This window comes from Haliotis cracherodii, unplaced genomic scaffold (assembly GCF_022045235.1).
Source record: "Haliotis cracherodii isolate W230 unplaced genomic scaffold, xgHalCrac1.p SCAF_11, whole genome shotgun sequence".
Taxonomy (NCBI): domain Eukaryota; kingdom Metazoa; phylum Mollusca; class Gastropoda; order Lepetellida; family Haliotidae; genus Haliotis; species Haliotis cracherodii.
Window position 1 is genome coordinate 18,482,400 of NW_027266266.1, and position 19,149 is coordinate 18,501,548.

General features: G+C 39.5%; 2 protein-coding genes and 1 pseudogene across 3 annotated transcripts; 1 reads left to right on the plus strand and 2 right to left on the minus strand.

Annotated features, from left to right (window-relative positions):
• Nucleotides 1–879: 879 nt before the first annotated feature.
• Nucleotides 880–5,677, minus strand: LOC139456282 (serine/arginine-rich splicing factor 1A-like). 2 transcript variants are annotated; one of them, XR_011652525.1, is made up of 5 exons: nt 5,417–5,677; nt 4,542–4,759; nt 3,609–3,781; nt 2,747–3,267; nt 880–2,294 (listed from the first exon to the last, which is right to left on the minus strand). XR_011652525.1 is itself a non-coding variant. In XM_071237907.1 (4 exons), the coding sequence occupies exons 1-4, from the start codon at nt 5,590–5,592 to the stop codon at nt 3,097–3,099; spliced, it is 738 nt and encodes a 245-aa protein (XP_071094008.1). In that variant the 5' UTR covers nt 5,593–5,677; the 3' UTR covers nt 880–3,096. The 2 variants fall into 2 exon arrangements, 1 of the variants encoding a protein (XP_071094008.1); XM_071237907.1 differs by having other exon boundaries at nt 880–3,267.
• A 3,843-nt stretch (nt 5,678–9,520) lies between these two features.
• On the plus strand, nt 9,521–11,286 carry LOC139455510 (dynein light chain 2, cytoplasmic). The gene is made up of 2 exons (XM_071237058.1): nt 9,521–9,629; nt 10,527–11,286. The coding sequence occupies exon 2, from the start codon at nt 10,531–10,533 to the stop codon at nt 10,798–10,800; it is 270 nt and encodes an 89-aa protein (XP_071093159.1). The 5' UTR covers nt 9,521–9,629; nt 10,527–10,530; the 3' UTR covers nt 10,801–11,286.
• Nucleotides 11,287–16,099: 4,813 nt separating this feature from the next.
• Nucleotides 16,100–16,366, minus strand: LOC139455511 (dynein light chain 2, cytoplasmic pseudogene; annotated as a pseudogene).
• Nucleotides 16,367–19,149: the final 2,783 nt, after the last annotated feature.

Below are 19,149 nucleotides of genomic sequence, written 5' to 3' on the forward strand. Positions count from 1 at the left end.
AAAAGATTATCATACTTATATGTCGATGTGCATGCACTAGTCAAGAATAATGCAGGTACCTTGTTTCAAGTATTCTCCCACCGAAATACCATGCAGTCGTTTAACATTGAAACCCCACTCGGACACATACAGCCCCCATGCTACTAGTCCTTTTAGCCCCTTTCGCTCTCCAGGCAGACACTATCCACTAGCCCACAGAGATTTCTATTTGCAGTCCAGCAACAAAGCTAGATAATAATGTGTAGGAATCAGTGACTAATTGAAATATTCCAATGAAACTGCCTTGGTTAGTCTTCAATCCCAACTTTTTCAGTAACCTGTGCTTTTAAAGTACAGCACTGTCTGGATGGTTAGAGATTTTGCAATTCAACAGGTATCAGCAAAAATTGTTGAACACCACAAACAAAACAAAACAAAGTATGGCGATGCATCAATAGTATCATACCTCCGTGAATCCTATCCCAGCACCTGCTGCAACGCATGGGTTAAGATTCTGCTATAAAGTGGTCAGACTTGGTGATTGCGTGTCATCGTACCCTGAATGCATGTTAGGTTGTTCATGATATGAATCACTGGTCTGTTTCAATTATTTACAGGCCAATGTCATGTGGCTGTAATAAGTGTGGTATTAAACATTGCACTCTCAAATATTCAAGCCATATGGCAGCCTGAGAATATTCAACAAGTCTGGGTCAAATAAACCAATGACTGAATTATCTATAAGTTATCTAATCGTGCCCTAATAAAAAAAAGTATTGGATCATGCATTTCCAAGTTCTATATTGAGAATAGGTAGTGCTACACTCAGTTACAGCCATGTTCTCTTCCTGTGCTGAAGGTATCAGGGTGAAAAACAACACAAATAATCAGATTTTTAAGATATCTGCATCCTTTATTAATACAAACAAGACAAACATAAAACATCAGGGTGTAATTATCTTTAAAAATACTGTTGTGATAAGAAACAGAAGAGCATTATGGTCCTGAAAAGCAATATTCAAGATGAGTGAATGCAATGTGCCGAGTTTTGGGGAAGTGGGAAAGGAAACAAGATGATCAACTGAAATGAGTTAAGAAATGGCTTTTGGATATTAGACTCATACATAGTAAAGAGGAAAACTTACCCATTCAATTATCCCGCGATTATCAAATTTCCTCTCGCGCTGGCAGTTCCTATCTAACTTACCGTTAACTTAATCCTAATTGAATTATGGAGTTGTTACATCCTTTAGCTTCCAGATTCCATCCAAACGATTTTAATGCGACGCTCCGAAAATCTTCCTTGATTGACATCTTCATTCAATCCTGTTTCGTTCAACTATGCATCAATGCAATTCACAGACATGCTTTTCCAGTGACGAAGTCAGTGAAAGAGCACATATCTGATATGAACAAAGCTGCATAATTAGAACTAATCTTACTGTATTCCTCCTGGCGGATGTTCCAAGAATTTTAGTTCACTATCCTCTGCGCGAATCCTGATCCTATCCTTACATTTCGGCCTCCAAACTCTCTCCTGTCCTTTCCTTTAATGTTCCTATGCTCCCAGTCTCCTTCCCTCTCATTAATAATCCTCATGTTGTTCGTTCCTATCCTTCCTTAATTTTTATCCATAATCCATCCAGTCCAAGGCAAATATATCCTATGAAAGGATAGTAATGAAATCCAGCAAGATTTCAGAGCCTTCATTTTATCCAGATCCTCTTAAAACTATGATCCAAATGGGATATCTGTTAAAGGAATCGTTTAGAATCCTAGGATGGAAATGGGCCGCAAATTTTAACTGTGGGTTTCTGTTTTCCTCCTGAAATCCACAGTGAAATCCTTATGGTCCCTTGAGTTATCCACGGAACATCCTCCTATTCTTTGATTCCAGAATACTTACTTGAATTCAAGATTCCCAAATATGACCTAGATACTGGAAATCCTGATTTCACGTAATTTAAAATATTTTTTCAATGCAAAATTTTCAGGCAAGATTCCAGTGGTTTAAAATCCTGTCTACACCATGATTCAAATGTCCTGAAAGATGGATCCAAATTTTTAGTTCTATTTCCTTGACTGCGATATTTGAAATCCGGATTATTTCCCCTAACTGGGGGAAATTCCTATGTTCCAAAGCGAATTCCTACAGATATCCAGATTTTGAAATCCTGATATCCTAATGAGCCGTGGGGAGGATCCTAAAGAGCCATTTCTATGTATCCTGTTTCCTCTCCTAATGAAATGCTAATCCTTCCCTTTGATCCGCGGATCCTACTCTCTCCAACGCAGTCAATGCATTATGTTTCCAACTGAACAAAAGGAAAAGGACAACACATATTAGCACAGGAAAAAACAGTTCATGAAATTACTTTCCACGACACATAATCAGTTAAAAGTCTCTCTGGACACAGCACTTTGGCCATAGCCCCAGAGCTTGTAAATCAGCTAGAGGTGTAGAAAATTATGCTGCAGCTTGAAGTCATTCCAACATATTTTGTTTCATGAAAAATATTGGTAGGTCATGATTCTTTTGCAAATGTTTCACCATACAAATTTGGGATGTGTTTCAGTGTCACTTTGAAATCAACTAATGTTTAGACTTTTTCTGAAGAGAACTAGAACATTGGTGGACCACCATGTTTGAGAGTTAGCTAAAAAGATAAAACTATTCATGCACAAAACACATAGATGTTGGCAATAAAGCAGTTATTCTAGCACAAGGCAAACCAGAGCATGGTGATTAGCAGTCATAAAAGCATACCATGCCTATTCCCTCCATGAGTCCTATCCAAAGTTCATAACTCTAGTTGCTGTCGCTAGGAGAGGCTCGAGTTGTCTCCCCTAGGGCATCATTCTCACGACTACAGCATTTTTGTTTGTTAGCCTCCTAGTTCCTATTCAGCATCTGGAGAAGGAGAGATAAAAATATCAAGAACTGGACAATTAAAATGTGTTGGCATTACATCAGGGTCTGGTTTTTTCGGGCTACTTTGGAGGGCAAAATGCTGATGACGCTATATTACATACATACATAAATCGGATGAAATGATACATCATTGTGTGGCTACGTCAGTTTTATCATTGCGAATGGGTTACATGAGAAGCCATAGCTCAGTATGGGGAGCGTGACCTCGACCGTCCCCGGGAATACGAACTTGATCTGGATCGCATTGGGGAGTAGCGGGGGCTGCCTCGGGATTGTCTTCGTGGTGAAAAGCTTGGGCTTCGACTACGAGACTTTCCTCGAGAATCTTGTTTCACACGGATGTAACTTGCTTCACCCTGAAAATCATATGAAAAGAGTGAATGTTGTTTCACTTAACAGTCAGCAATATCTATGACATATTAGTGATACATAACAACAAGATGATGCATATATTAGCCAAGCAAATTGTGAATCAGTCTGTACTGGTATGGTGACATTCTCCATTAGATTCAAGGGGTTCATTTTGGAAAGATCAAGTGGAATGCAATATTACAGGTTGGAAGAACAAATGTTAAAAGTAAGCAACATTATTACTCAAAGCTGCGTCACATTACACTGACTAGCCTGTATCTAACTTAAATAATTACTGTTATGGACAGTTACTAACATTCAAACTTATCAGATTTTCTAGTCTTACCTCATGGGAGCGGAACTTTGAGTCGTCTAGTTTTCTTACAGCATATTTCATGTCTTCCTTACGGAGAAACTCCACTACTCCTGTACCATCCTTGAAGACATCAGCATAGCACACATCCCCAGCCTCTCTCATGTGGTCCTTCAAGTCCTGCCAGCTACCAGTGGGAGGCAAACCTGGACAGTGAAACATAACATGGATATTTTGAATCAAGGGACTATCTACTGCAAATCTGGAAATTAATGCGTCTCCAAATTAATACGACTGCTGACCCCTAGCCAAAAATGTGACTCTCCCCATCCCCAGTGGAATGATGCATATCCTTACTTTAATTCAACCTTACCTTAATCAAATTAAATAGTAAATAGCAAGGCTTTATAGCACTTCCATAAAAACAATAAACAGTGTTTTCCTCAAACACACAGTTTATATGTTTACTCTGTTGACTGGTATTAACATGATTAAGTTTAAAGGCAATAAAATAATTGAACCAACAACAGTTCACTTATTGGTATGCAGAGGTGTCAACAAGCTTGACATGAGCAGGAAGAACTCTTGACCCCAGCAGTGATAACTCACCGGATGCCCTTTGTGTAATTCCTATTTTTGAATGACATTGTTATATACTTCTTACAACTGCTGCTCAATAAACTGTTCTTATATTCAAGTTGGTATTTCTGCTCACCAAAGAGTGTATTGAAGTCATCTTATTGCTGATAGTAATTTTGGAGACATAAACGCAAAGTTAATTAATGAAAGCAAAGACCACTCGCCAATTTTTCTCATTTAATTCACTCTAATTTAAAGATTTACAGTATTCAAAACCCTTTTTTTAAGGAAAGATCTTAATTATTAATTATGGTTAATTTCACCAACTGATTCAGAGGCTTAGAATTATGAAGTGTTGTACAGGAAAATGCATGTTCACATTCTTACCCGACACCAGAACTCTGTATTCTGATCTTCTTGATGGAGGTCCACCACGCCTTCTACCTCCGCCACCACCACCATCACCGCGACCTCCGCCGCCACCACCCCCTGGGCCAATTCCACCTCTGCTAGGCCCCGGTCCTGTGCCTCTGGGAAATTCCACCCTCAATGTGTAGCCATCATAGTTATACCCATCTCTTTGCTGAACAGCATCTTCTGCATCTCTGGCAACAGGGATTAGAGATGTTATCATAACATAGGGATATAGGCTACTAGCCAAAAACTAAATGCCTTCATTAGTGTATGCCGGATTGTCTATGCCTGAAATTGAAAAGCGCTCCATATTTGAACACAGGGTTTGCAAATACATTTTCCTGTAACCAATATGACCAGTCCCACAGACGATTAGATAAAATAAATACCATTACCAAACAAACAGCATTTACACACGTTACAGAAAGTATATCAGAATCAGAATCCTTCAGCATGTTGAGTGCATTGTAACATGTATCGAGACAATATTAAGGTTCAAAAAACTTGATACATGTTACATTCACCAATAACATTGGGTTGATCACGACTGAGTTGTTGTAAGAACATGTCGAGAGAGAGCAACGTGGACTGGCCTCAACTATGGAAACAGCTTGGTCAGGTCATTATGATGAATGTATCGGCAAACAAACATTTCTCATACACTGCTGCGTGCAAGTAATGGTGTAATAAAGAACATAGCATTGTTCTTTGTGAGGAAGTGGTTACGATTACACAAGATCAAGAGTGCCGCGCTTGGTAGGGTTTCGTTGAGGAACCCCTTTACATGTCAATCATATCAAAAAGCCAAACAATATTTTGGAAAAATGAAATGACGAGCATATAACTACCTGGGGTCGTCGAATTCGACGAACGCAAAAGGGGGACCTCGTCTGTTTTTCAAGTCGATGAAAACGATTTTACCATATTTATAAAACAAATCTTCGATATCACGTGTTCTGATATCTGGAGGCAGATTGCCAACATAGATTCTGCTATCATTAGGAATACCGCCCCTATATGCCATGATTAACTATCAACGTTTTCTGTTCAGCACCTATCACCTTATCCCTGATCTAATATGGCCGTCCACGCGTCGTTTTCGCACAGGATTGTGGGATCGCGTGAGCCCAAGACAGACGTGCGTTCGTGTGCCCTGCAGTCACAAGGCGAATGAGAACAGGTTCTAGTGTAAGGAAGAACTAAGTTCACGAACTCTTGGGAGCGACGGCGGAATAGATTCGGCGACACCTGTTGTTTTTATCACATCGCAAACCATAACAACGATAATGATAAAGCATGATAATGTATCACATGGTAACGACAGTAAAGAAGCTTATGATAATGAATTAGAGGGGAATATGATATGGACTGTCACTCCCAGCAAAGTATGAAGGATTGATTTTAGTGGGCATCACGCGTCAGCGGTCACGGTGGTCTAAATAACCGAGTCTTGACCATGCGGACTAGTGGTCGATAGTAGGAGCACAACGACCCCATTTTTGGTTAAGTCGTTGGGGTTAAGCCACATGAGTTTGTATCGCATGTATAGCTGCTAATTATTACTTAGGCCAGGGTAATGTGCATGATGTCAACGAAAAGTCATAAAAAAATAAATGTAGTTTGTTGTTTAACGCCGCATTCAGCAATATTCTAGCCATATGACGGCGGTCTGTAAATAATCGAGTCTGGACCATGCAGACTAGTGGTCGATAGTAGGAGCACAACGACCCCATTTTTGGTTAAGTCGTTGGGGTTAAGCCACATGAGTTTGTATCGCATGTATAGCTGCTAATTATTACTTAGGCCAGGGTAATGTGCATGATGTCAACGAAAAGTCATAAAAAAATAAATGTAGTTTGTTGTTTAACGCCGCATTCAGCAATATGCTAGCTATATGACGACAGTCTGTAAGTAATCGAGTCTGGACCAGACAATCCAGTGATTAATATCATGAGCATCGATCCTCGCAATTGGGATACGATGACATGCATCAACCAAGTCAGTGAGCCTGACCACCCGATTCCGTTATTCGCCTCTTTTACGACAAGCATGGGTTGCTGAAGACCTATTACCCTGGATCTTCACAGGTCGCCTTTTTTAAAATTCAGCGACAGGACTAAACAGAATTCGTCCTAGTTTTCCGGTTCATAGTTTTAGACAAATACATTTGAAATAGTTGATGTGTTTAGAAAGGGAAATGTTTTTGGAATTAGGGGATTCGACGGTATTATCTGACTGCTTGTGATGGTCGGTGCAAAATCAGCATTTGACTTCTACTGCTATGTAGAGGGAATCATCAAGCCATATCTTCTGATTTTATATGATAGTGGCAAATGGAAATGATTTGATCATATCTGCTGGGGAGCAGGCGATCAGATCTAATGGGTTCTTATGGTTTTTGTGATGAGTTGTGTAAAGAGGTCGAAATTTGCATTTTGCAGCCAACGTCACTAATATCGGATAAAACCACCTCTGTTGGACAGATATGCACGAATTTTTCGAGGCATGCTTTCGATGAGTTGACCAATGTCAGCCTGACCCATGCTGTTCCATTCATCTCTGAGAGCAACGCCGAGTTCATTGAGAGTGGTGGGTGGATGTTGACGTTGACTACAGTTCAGTGGGGGGAAGGTCAGGACTGAGTGCTGCTGACCACGACATGACATGAATGTCTTGCTGTTGGAGTAATTTGGTCACAATCCTGGCACGATGAGCACGTGCATTATCATCTTGAAAGATGAAACGTTGTCCATGGGCAACACGCCATGCAAATCGCACCACGTGCGGCGCAGTGATGTTCTTCCGATTATAAAGGTGAGGTGAGGTGAGGTGAAATGGGGTTAAAAGTCGCGTCCGAGATTATTGCACTTATATAGCGACGTGCATGTACGTGTGTGTGTTTGTGTGGCTGCTTGTACTAGTCCCGATTTAAAGTGCTAGCTCACTGAGATACCATGCCGCAGTTTAAAATGAATATCCCACTCAGACACATTATACTGACTCCGAGCCGACCAGTCCTTGTTTTAGCCCCTTAATGCCGAGCGCCAGACAGGGTAACAACAAGTACCATCCTTTAACGTCTTTTGGTATGACGCGGCCAGGGATCGAACCCCGGACCTTCCGCTCTCCGGGCGGACGCTCTACCATTAGACCACGGAGGCGGTCTCCGATTATAAAGACTCTCTGCCATAGACAATGTGGAGCAGACCTGGGCCAGTCATTGTACCCCAACCTCAAAACGAACATATGCTGCCCGACGTTATCGTTACAAACACTCACTGAGACGACTCCAAACTCGATTCCTTTAGCTATGGAAGTCGAGAGTGAATTTCGATTCATAAGAAAACATGATATTAGACCATCGTCCATTGCCCCAGTGCTGACGTTCCCTACACCACTGAAGCCTTTGATTCAAATGACGAGCAGTAAATCGTGGGTGACACGTGGACGGAGTGCACGGAAGCGCCATATGAGCAGACGATTTCGCACGGTCTGGGCAAGTACCCATACATCTGTTGCCTGTTGCACCGCCCCTTATCTGAGTGGCAGTTTGCAACCGACTTCCTAGCGCCATCATCCTGGCCAATCTGCCCTGGGTTGGACTTGTTGCCCCTCGGCGTCCAGAGCGGCGTCGATCATCGACGTTAAGTATTTTTCCGTACCGGTCCCACAATCTGATGATAACAGATTGAGAAACATATGCAGCGTTTGCGCAACAATATTCTGACGTGTGCCCGCTTGCAACATGCCCATGGCCCGTAAGCCGTTCAGCACGTTGCAACAATTGCATGATTAAATGTGTTAAATAAAGTGTCTTTGAGCGTTTGGTTCCAACAGAGATCTATCATATGGTCTCTAGTTCCAAGAAAACAATATGCGTCTGCTCATAGCCCTAGTCCGAGTGATACCACCCCTTGCACGTGCTGGCCGAGGTCACGTGCTTCATGACTGTCACATTGTTGTGAAAGTTGTTTGACTCAGCAATATTCCAGCCATATATGACGGCGGTCTGTAAATAATCGAGCCTGGACCAGACAATCCAGTGATTGATATCATTGGCATCGATCCACGCATTTTGGGGATCGATTACATGTATCAACCAAGTCAGCGAGCCTGAACACCCGATCCCGTTATAGTCGCCTCTTACGACAAGCATAGTCGCCTTTTACGGTATGACGGGGCAACCAACAAAGTCGAGACAGACATATATATGGCTGATTTGGGGAATGTTGACACAACGGAACACTCCCAAATGTAGTCGTGTATCAATATATGCTTGAACTATACATAACTTGAATACAGAGGGAGAGCAAAGATAGGCTACTGATGAGGTGTAGTACGTTATGATCAGTTATACCCGTATTCTTTTATTATAAAGTAAGAACTGTTGTTGTTTTTTATTTCGGAAAACATCTTTATTTCTGTATAAATTACCACCAAAGACAATAAATAGATCTTAATTGTGCACACACACCCCCCCCCCCCCCCCCCCCCCCCCCCCTCCTTTTTCGTTAAACTATTTTATAGATCTACAGCTTGTCGTGAAACAGAATGTTGTTTCTTTTCTCACAACATTTTGAGTCGTGTAGGCTACCGAATTGCCGCATTCGTATGTAATTAATAATAATTAATTTTAAAGAATGAACATTCCTTTCTGTGAATATACAGATATTTCCATTACAACTAGTTCCATTAAAAAGTGATCATAAATACAAATGACGCACAAGTCAAGCTTGTTGTTGCGTTTGTTTGCAAACAGGGCGTGCTCCAGCTCGAAATGGCTGCGAAAAGGACTTGTTCTTAGACCCGCGAAAACAGTGTCCACGGATACGGTTGCTACAAGACAACTGGGGATTATGGGATGTTTAAATCTCCTAGCGGTGTTCCTGCTATAGCCAATCAGCGATCGGAATGCAACCAATCACATTCACGGACTTAGCGTCGGGGGAAATATATAGCGAGAGAAGAGTTGCTAAGGTTTGTGTGACATCTTTGATTCATAACAGCGTGGTGCCAACTACTATTTGTAATACATTTTCAACGCAGGTCACAATTAAAAAGGTACGTTTTGTGCAGTCATAGTAAATCGAATACCATGAACTTTCTTTGATGTTTATTTAATCGATTTTAGATGCATATTTCATTATAGACCATGTTGAACGTTTAGGAACATGTGTGGATAGGCTTATACGAGAAAAATATCGTTTGATCCCACGCATTTAACCGTTCGCACATGTGCTAATGGTATATTGTGATGATACTTTCAGACCTCATCCCTAGAACCTAAATCACGATTTATTCTATGGTATATTCTGTGTGTTCATTGATATACCGAATTAAAAATTGATGATTAGTATAATTTATGAAAAGGCCAGAGGTAGCAGATATTGGCAAAAATGCAACGTTTATCCGAAATAGGCCTAGGTATACTGTACATAAGCCGACGTGAATCTGCCACCACGTGATTGCCTGGCACCATATCGGTGCGTCATCTATTTATGTTAGAATTTCGAGTGTTTGTAGTGTGAGGGTATACCTACTGCGATTTTGTCAAATATTTACTATCCTTTTACCGAAACTCTTTTCTTGGTTGATTTTTCCACGTGATTTTTCTTTCTTGCACACCAATATTGGGTCGCTTACAGGCAGATTTGTTATCAGAAATTGCACAATGGTAATTAATTAACAGTAGAATTCTATATACGACAGCCAGAACAGCCTGGAGATAGACCTAACAAGCCTTACCTGTACACTCAGAAATTTCAATTAATGTCCAATTAGTCACAAGGTAAATGACATTCCATTTTATCTCTCCATGTTTTTGAAAACTGAAAAAAGTCACAAGTGCAAGTGACTGTAAAGAGCCAAATCAAACTACACAGACAGTTAAACCTTTGTAGTTTGTACTTCAAGATTAACAGAAAAATTCCTGTTTTAATGGTTTTCCTTATATTATAGCACCATGTCGGAGAGAAAAGCTGTCATCAAGAATGCTGACATGAGCGAGGACATGCAGCAGGATGCTGTAGACTGCGCCACAGCAGCCCTCGAGAAGTACAACATTGAGAAGGACATTGCTGCATACATCAAGAAGGAGTTCGACAAGAAGTACAACCCCACATGGCATTGTATTGTCGGTCGCAACTTTGGCAGCTACGTCACCCACGAGACCAAGCACTTCATCTACTTCTATTTGGGACAAGTGGCTGTTCTCCTCTTCAAATCAGGATGAACCTTCCTGCATAGCCTATGGACGTTCTACTTGTTTGCATTGCTCCTGTATTTTGGGCATGTGCTTAACTCGCAAAGTAAATCGACGATTCTATATTGGAGGAAAACCTAAAGCTCAGCGCTGGATCAAAGGGACCGTATTGAATCAGGAACTGTTGGAAATACTGTTATAGTGTACTTAGGCACAACAGTTGCATGATCTCTAGAACTGATGCAGCTGTTTGTGTGCATGTCAGCATCGCAAACATGGTGAATCATTTAGTGTTGTGTCGATGTGTAGCAGCTAGTTGCCTGAAGTCTAATCAAGCCTCTTAGTCTACAGATTTCAGCAATGCCAAAGAATTGTCAAAGCATTTAGTGAAATTTTACTGGTTTGCTGCACATGCGGGTAAAGCAACGCCATCCAACGTGGATCTGTCAATGTTCATTATAACATTTATTTCAGCATTGTTTTATATTCTTAAATAAATTATATTTTGTTTGTAGAGTTAATTTTGCCTGTTATTTGTTGTTTTTCACGATTTAATCTGTACTGATATGAGAAGTCTTATGAGAATGGATGCGAACTCCATTGGACAGTTATTTAGTATGTAACAATCTGCTATATATTTTCTGAAGAGAAATTTGGACTTTATCTCATTATAATCAGATCTTTTCCTCCAATAAGTTCCTCTGTGAAAATCTGAGGACACCTCCATAGTAATCTGTCATACAGACTTGAAACAAACACATGTACATGTATATCCAATACAGCCCATGTAAGTCTAATATTTAGTAAGTCTAGATTACTGCAGTATCAGGAACTGAAGTGTCTCGGCTCCTTTTTATTATATTTCCATAACTGTATTTTAGCAAATGTTTGTATCAGTAAAATATGTTCATTACAGAGACTAGCTGTTTATCTAAGTCGACCAAAGGAAGTCAACTTTCTAATCCACCATTGAGTCTTCTACATTCTTGACATGAGTGAGCAAAACATTCAGACAAGCACATCTGATTTCCGCATCTCGAAAAGAAATATAATTGAATATTCTGAATGCAAAATATAGTCAGGCCATTGTACTGCTGTGGCTATTTTATAAGTCGCATCGTTTCTTAACGCCATGACATCTATACCTGATCAGGGTTAGAAATTGGCCCTAGTCCTGTAGTCCTTACCAAACTGCCCAATAGTAAAGGTATCCTAAGGACTAGTAGAAATTTGCCAATTTTAAATTGTTCTGCTATATGTTATCATTGTAAGGACTAGTGGACTGAAACTGTTAGTTTCTACCGCTGCCGATACTTGAAAGGTTGTACTGTAGATGGAATGTTAGTTGTGTGGTGGGGTTTTCATTTACTAAACTCAAAACTTCAAAATGAAGGTGGTAAAGAAATGAAAGCCCTTGCAGCCATCATTCTTTCATTTAAATTGGTTGATCCTAGTTCGGATGAGGTATGATAAAAGATCTGATTTTAATGAGACTGCTTAGTACTGTCAGATTTCATTCAGTCACTGTTTCTGTCTCCCTCTAACAGGGAAAGCCAAGCAAAATCTTTTGGTAAGTTTAATTTGATCAGAATCAGTACTGTTTGTAATCCTTGCACATGACAGACACATTAATTATCAATCATGTCAATAGCATGAAATCAACAGTATTATTAAATGAGATAAGTTATTAAATTTCATATGCTAAACACAAACTGATTCTTTTCTTTTAGTTTTCAAAATAATCATTGATCAGTTGGAGCTAAATAATTATTGCGAATGGTCACCTGATTCCCAACACAAACCATGTAAGTCACACCCACCCCTCTGGAGGGATTCTGGGTTAAAACCGGTCCCCAGAAGCTTGTAAGAGGCAACTTACTGGACTGGGTGGTCAGACTCAGTTGTTTGGTTGACTATACCATTGTACTATGGCGGTGTTGATCTTTGATCACAATATCAGACATTGATTGTCTGGACCAAACTCCCATTATTTAGAGGCCACCAACATTTAGAAGGAATATTGCTGAGTCAGTGTTAGAAATTGGCACTAGCCCTGTAGTCCTTGCCAAACTGCCCAATAGTTAAGGTATCATAAGGATTAGTAGAAATTTGCCATTTTAAAGGGTTTTGCTATATATACTACTCAAAAGAAGTTAAGGATCACCCGATTCTTTCATTAACTACAGGTAATATCTAATTTCAGGGCAGATTAACAATTGTAATATGGAAGAATCGATGATCCTTTACTTCTTTTGAGTAGTTTATGTTATCATCATAAGGACTATTTGACTGAAACTTAGTTTCTACCACTGTTGAGTGGTATTAAAACACTACACTACACTAGTCTCGAGTCACCTTAAATATTTATTTGTTTCCATCAGGGTTATGACAAGGACTCAATGTTGATTATACTAATTTATTTGAGACACATTGCAACCTTTATGAACCTATAAATTGTAGGTTTTTATCCAGTAGAGAATGAACAAATACAAACGTCCTTTGGCTTTGTACCTTATGCAAAACCAGGTCTGGGCCCATGACATTTTGAATCTACAAGACATCATTTTCAATATAAATATTTTGTTATTTGGGTTATTATTAGCTAAGCTTTCTGAACCTCACTCTGGGTCAGACGAACAAAACGTTGTGTTTCATAGTGGTAGGAGACATTAGGTCATTGATACTGAATTGAATTATGACCTCCAATATTTGAAAAATGTTTGCCTTCCTTAAACAAACAGATCACTGATAAGTATCAATCTGAAACTGCATTTGGAACAAGATTGTTTTATTACCTCAACAATATGACCAGTAACATTTATTCCACTGTAGGCAGTCACTTATTCCATATCTCAACATGACTAAACCATATTGCTTAATAGCATTATCAATTGGTTTTTTTACCATTTGACACAGGTATTAAATAGATTTCAAAACACTTACAGTTAATGGCATCCCTGGAGTGGACCAGTTTGTTGACATTGTTTATTGTTTAGAAAATGTTTGAAATCCTTCACCCACTGAAGAAAAAGGGAAACCATGATATTCCAATTGGTGGCATTTGGGGTCAGATTCTTGCCCCAGTGTCATTGAGTAAGGACACCGTTTTTGTATTGAAAGGATTGTGACTAGAAGTATAGTCAACATAGTTTTGTAACTGTGTTTACATATCACCTGAGACAAGATATAAGGTCAGTTAAATATTCTGGTGTCTCTTGAGCATTTGTGGTGTAGACAGGGAGGGTTTTATATTTCACTTTTTTGGGAGGTGAAAGCTTAAAAAAGGTATATTAATTTATTCATAAAACGTCGGAATCCAGTGAAAAATTGTTATTTGGGATGAAAAACGTTTCTTTTAAATTACAACCCTAGAAAGTTTGATAAAAGTTATTCAAAACCAACTTTATATATATATATATATATATATATACTCAAAAATGAGGTAAATGTTCACTCTGTGTACATGTAATATATAATAAAGTCCACGGTAGTCCATCATCTTCTTTATATCAGTTTCAGACATAGATGATGGACTAACGTGGACTTTATTATTTCATCATATGTATATATATATGATGAAATAATAAAGTCCACGTTAGTCCATCATCTATGTCTGAAACTGATATAAAGAAGATGATGGACTACGGTATATATATATTCAAAACCAATTTTGTATAAACATCCTCCGTAAGTAGTTTTCTGTTCAAGTGTAGTGTAGTGAGTCAACAGGCAGAAGCTTATCTTTCATTGCTTGGAATATAAAAGGTTTAAGGAACAAACTGACCAATAACGACTTTGTTAATTTTGTATCTCTCTCTCTCTCTCTCTCTCTCTCTCTCTCTATATATATATATATATATATATGTGTGTGTGTGGAATATATGGAATATAAAAGGTTTAATGAACAAACTGACCAATAACGACTTTGTTAATTTTGTATCTATCTATCTATCTATCTATCTATCTATCTATCTATCTATCTATCTATCTATATATATATATATATATATATATATGTGTGTGTGTGTGTGTGTGTGTGTGTGTGGAATATGTGGAATATACAAGGTTTAAGGAACAAACTGACCAATAACGACTTTGTTAATTTTGTATCTATCTATCTATCTATCTATCTGTATATATATATATATATATATATATATATATATATATATATATATATGTGGAATATACAAGGTTTAAGGAACAAACTGACCAATAACGACTTTGTTAATTTTGTATCTATCTATCTATCTATCTATCTATATTAGTTGCACACACGCACACACAAATTTTAAGTGGCGGGTCACGAGAAACCCGTAGGTGATGGGACAACGCCCCTGAAACAATTCCACCATAAAACCCGATTATTAAGTAAATTTGGTTTACGATTGCAAATATTTTGAAACAGATATTGTGCTGATTGTAGGCGTAGTGATATTTTACGAGCGTTTCTATATTACGTCTCTGCTATTAAAAAAAGCTTTACAATATGTGTTTGCTCGCAAAGAGCAGCAGCCAAGGCTTGGCCCAGTCGTCTAGGAATCGCCAGAATTCGCTTTGCAGTGTTGTGTGCTAGACGATTTAGAAACCTGTGACCGCGGGTTTGAATCCCGGTTCGCCCTGATTATGTTTCTAGGTTTATCAGCACCACACCTGTGCTCATGGGTTTTACCAGAGTAAAAAAAAACGTCTACGACTTGCATCACTTCGGGCCTTCCCTCCGCCTTGACGAAGGAGTTATGGAATCTGTTAATCATCCATTTTCACCATTTTAAGTCTCATAATCCTCTATAATCAACACGCAATCTCCCAATCTCAAGCTCCTCGATCCAATCTCCAAAGCTCTGCATGCAATATCTCGATCTCCCATGTTCCCCATCCAATCTCTCATGTTCGACGTGCAATATTACAAATCAACCTTGTTCCCAATCCCATATCCCAATTTCCCAATCCAATCTCCTAATCTTCTTCATTTATTTGTAGTGATAATAGTCAAATAGAACTCACATGTTTTAAACTGGGCATAATAACCCATTTTGGGGATTCTCGGATAAATTACAATGCCAAACCTGTAAAAGGTGTCTTTTAACCGCCTTAAACCTTTTATATTCCAAGCAATGAAAGATAAGCTTCTGCCTGTTGACTCACTATACTACACCTGAACAGAAAAATGATGTTTTGCATTTTTATCACCTCTAGAATTTAAAAAAAAATACTTACGGAAGATGTTTATGTGCAGTTAACATTCATATTATATCCCAGATGAAAGAAAACTAGACAAGAACTTTATTCATTGCATCCTTAATGAGGTATCAGGGTCAAGGACTCTTCATGATTTGAAGAGGAGAATAGCCACCTGTCCCAGATAGAAGTAGATGAAGTGCTTGGTCTCGTGGGTGACGTAGCTGTCAAAGTTGCGGCCGACAATACAATGCCATGTGGGGTTGTACTTCTTGTCGAACTCCTTCTTGATGTATGCAGCGATGTCCTTCTCAATGTTGTACTTCTCGAGGGCTGCTGTGGCGCAGTCTACAGCATCCTGCTGCATGTCCTCGCTTATGTCGGCATTCTTGATGACAGTCCTTCCCTCCGACATGGTGCTGTGAAAGACAACAGGTAACTTAACAAATGGTGTACGGTAAAACGTCGTTAGTCTCGACCACATCAATCAGAAACCTGTTTCCCGGGAACCATACCTGTAGAATAAACTCCCAACAGTGAATGCGTTAATCCGGATTCGGCTCATCCGGATTAACCGGGGTCCATACGTACAATTCTATTTTTCACAGCCCATTTTTTTCAGGACATCTAGTATATCTAACAAACATCGCTTTTGTTTTCAAAACCAGAAGGCTAATACCTAAGACACTTCCTGCAATATCCTTTACAATGAATGGTGGAGACCCGACGGAAGGTGTTCTGGAAGCTCAAATGTGCCTTTGTTCAAGTCAGTACTTCTTCCAATGATTGACAAATCAGGTAATGCTGCAAAGCTTTCGATTATGTTAACATGTCAGTTCTTTTTCGTTGTTACACCTGCAGTGGAGAAGCCGTTCATTTTCAGGGTACAATATTACGATAGCGGGTGTTATATACTGACTTTTAATACCCTGAAAAGTTGTTTTTGTCCGAGGAAAGCGTGTAGCTGGAATATTGCTGACTTATTGAACGCTCACACATTTTGGATTTTGTCGTGAGTAGGAGAGAGATGGATTTTATAATTTGTGTGACTCTTTGGTGAAATTGGGTGATTGAGATTACATATAGGAGTGAGTGAGTGAGTATGGTTTTACGCCGCTTTTAGCAATATTCCAGCAATATCACGGAGGGGGACACCAGAAATGGGCTTCACACATTGTACCCATGTCGGGAATCGAACCTAGGTCTTCGGCGTGACGAGCGAATGCTTTAACCACTAGGCTACCCGACCGCCCCTTACATATAGGAAACGTACTGGGTCGGGACGCAGAAGAAACAAGGTTGCTGGATAGCCATGATTAGCATGGGTTATTGGGAGATTGGATGGGGAACTTTGAGATATGATTAGGTGAGTGAGGGAGTTTGGTTTTACGCCGCTTTTAGCAATATTCCAGCAATATCACGGCGGGGGACACCAGAAATGGGCTTCACACATTGTACCCATGTCGGGAATCGAACCTAGGTCTTCGGCGTGACGAGCGAACGCTTTAACCACTAGGCTACCCGACCGCCCCTTACATATAGAAAACGTACTGGGTCGGGACGCAGAAGAAACAAGGTTGCTGGATAGCCATTATTAGCATGGGTTATTAGGAGATTGGATGGGGAACTTTGAGATATGATTAGGTGAGTGAGGGAGTTTGGTTTTACGCCGCTTTTAGCAATATTCCAGCAATATCACGGCGGGGTACACCACAAATGGGCTTCACACATTGTACCCATGTCGGGAATCGAAACCCGGGTCTTTGGCGTGACGAAGACACTTTAACCACTTTAACCCGACCGCCCCAGATATGATTAGGAACATGGAAAATAGGATTGGGATCATGGAAGAAGGAGAGTGACTTGGAAACACGGGAGATTGTGATAGAGGTTTCGGGGATTGGGAACATGTGCTTTGAGATTGGGAACAAGGTTGATTTGTGATATTGCACGTCGAACGAGGGAGATTGGGAGATTGAACTGGGAACATGGGAGATCGAGATATTGCATGAAGAGCTTTGGAGATTGATTTGAGGAACTTGAGATTGCGTGTTGATTATAGAGGATTATGACATATAAAGTGGTGATTATGGATGCTTAACAGATTCCATAGTGTTTATCCATGGGTGATTATGTGATTCGGGGGTGAACAAGAGAGATTGTTGGAAGGGGCGGTATAGGGTGGGAGATGTGTGTATTCTGCTATAAAATGGAAAAATATAATTTGTCCAGTCGAACATGTTCTTCCTACGAAGATTTCAAAGAGCGTCACACAACTCTTGTCCAACAGAGTTACAACATGCAATGCCCACCTAAAGCTTTCAAAAATGTGTATGGGTGACATGTTGAGGACAATCTGATTAAAACCAGATCTTTTACTCTCTGTGTGAAGATCTGGGGACACTTCCATAGAAGGTCGCTGCTTCTAGGTTTGATTATGATGACATTTAGCTACCAGATTTATCAACAGCATAATAATAAGTACTTAAGAGGGTCTACATTGTGAATATTTATAGTCATTTGACCTTAAGCCTGTTAAATAGCGTGGGATCTTAACTTAGCATGAAGTGCTGTTCGACTGGTTCTAACACACCAATTAAACACTGAAACACCGTTCTATCTTAAATCAAAATAACGAATTCTTGTAATATCTGTGAAAGAAAGAAAGAAACACATGTTTTGTTGCGTATTCATAAATGCGTTAATCACGAAAAACAACATGAACTGGAGTAAGGCAACACATACCCTCAAACTCGGATTGCCCATGTAATTAACATCTATATATTATCTTATGCAAATTCTGATTTCATATTTGAAGAATCGCTTTTTTATATCAAAGTTGCGGCTACTTTTTGTAATCCAGTACCCTACTGGTTTTCGCAATATTTGTGGTACTACAGATAACATATTACTAAACAAATCTATAAACGATCCCTACCTTCCTAATGTCTTTAAGCGATGACGTTTGATTATTCTTATGGAAAACTTGCAAGGGAAACATTTTTCAATCGGATGAAGTACCAGTTTATAATAAGAACTTACTTTACTTGGAGTGACACCTGGAGTTAATTTAAGAGAAACATAAGGTAAGACCACAGAAGTTTCCCCTGAGCCAGTGTAGTTTCCTTGAGGCTAAGATAAAGGGATATATACACATGCACAAAAGTTAAGCACCACCATATTCATAGTCTCTTGATT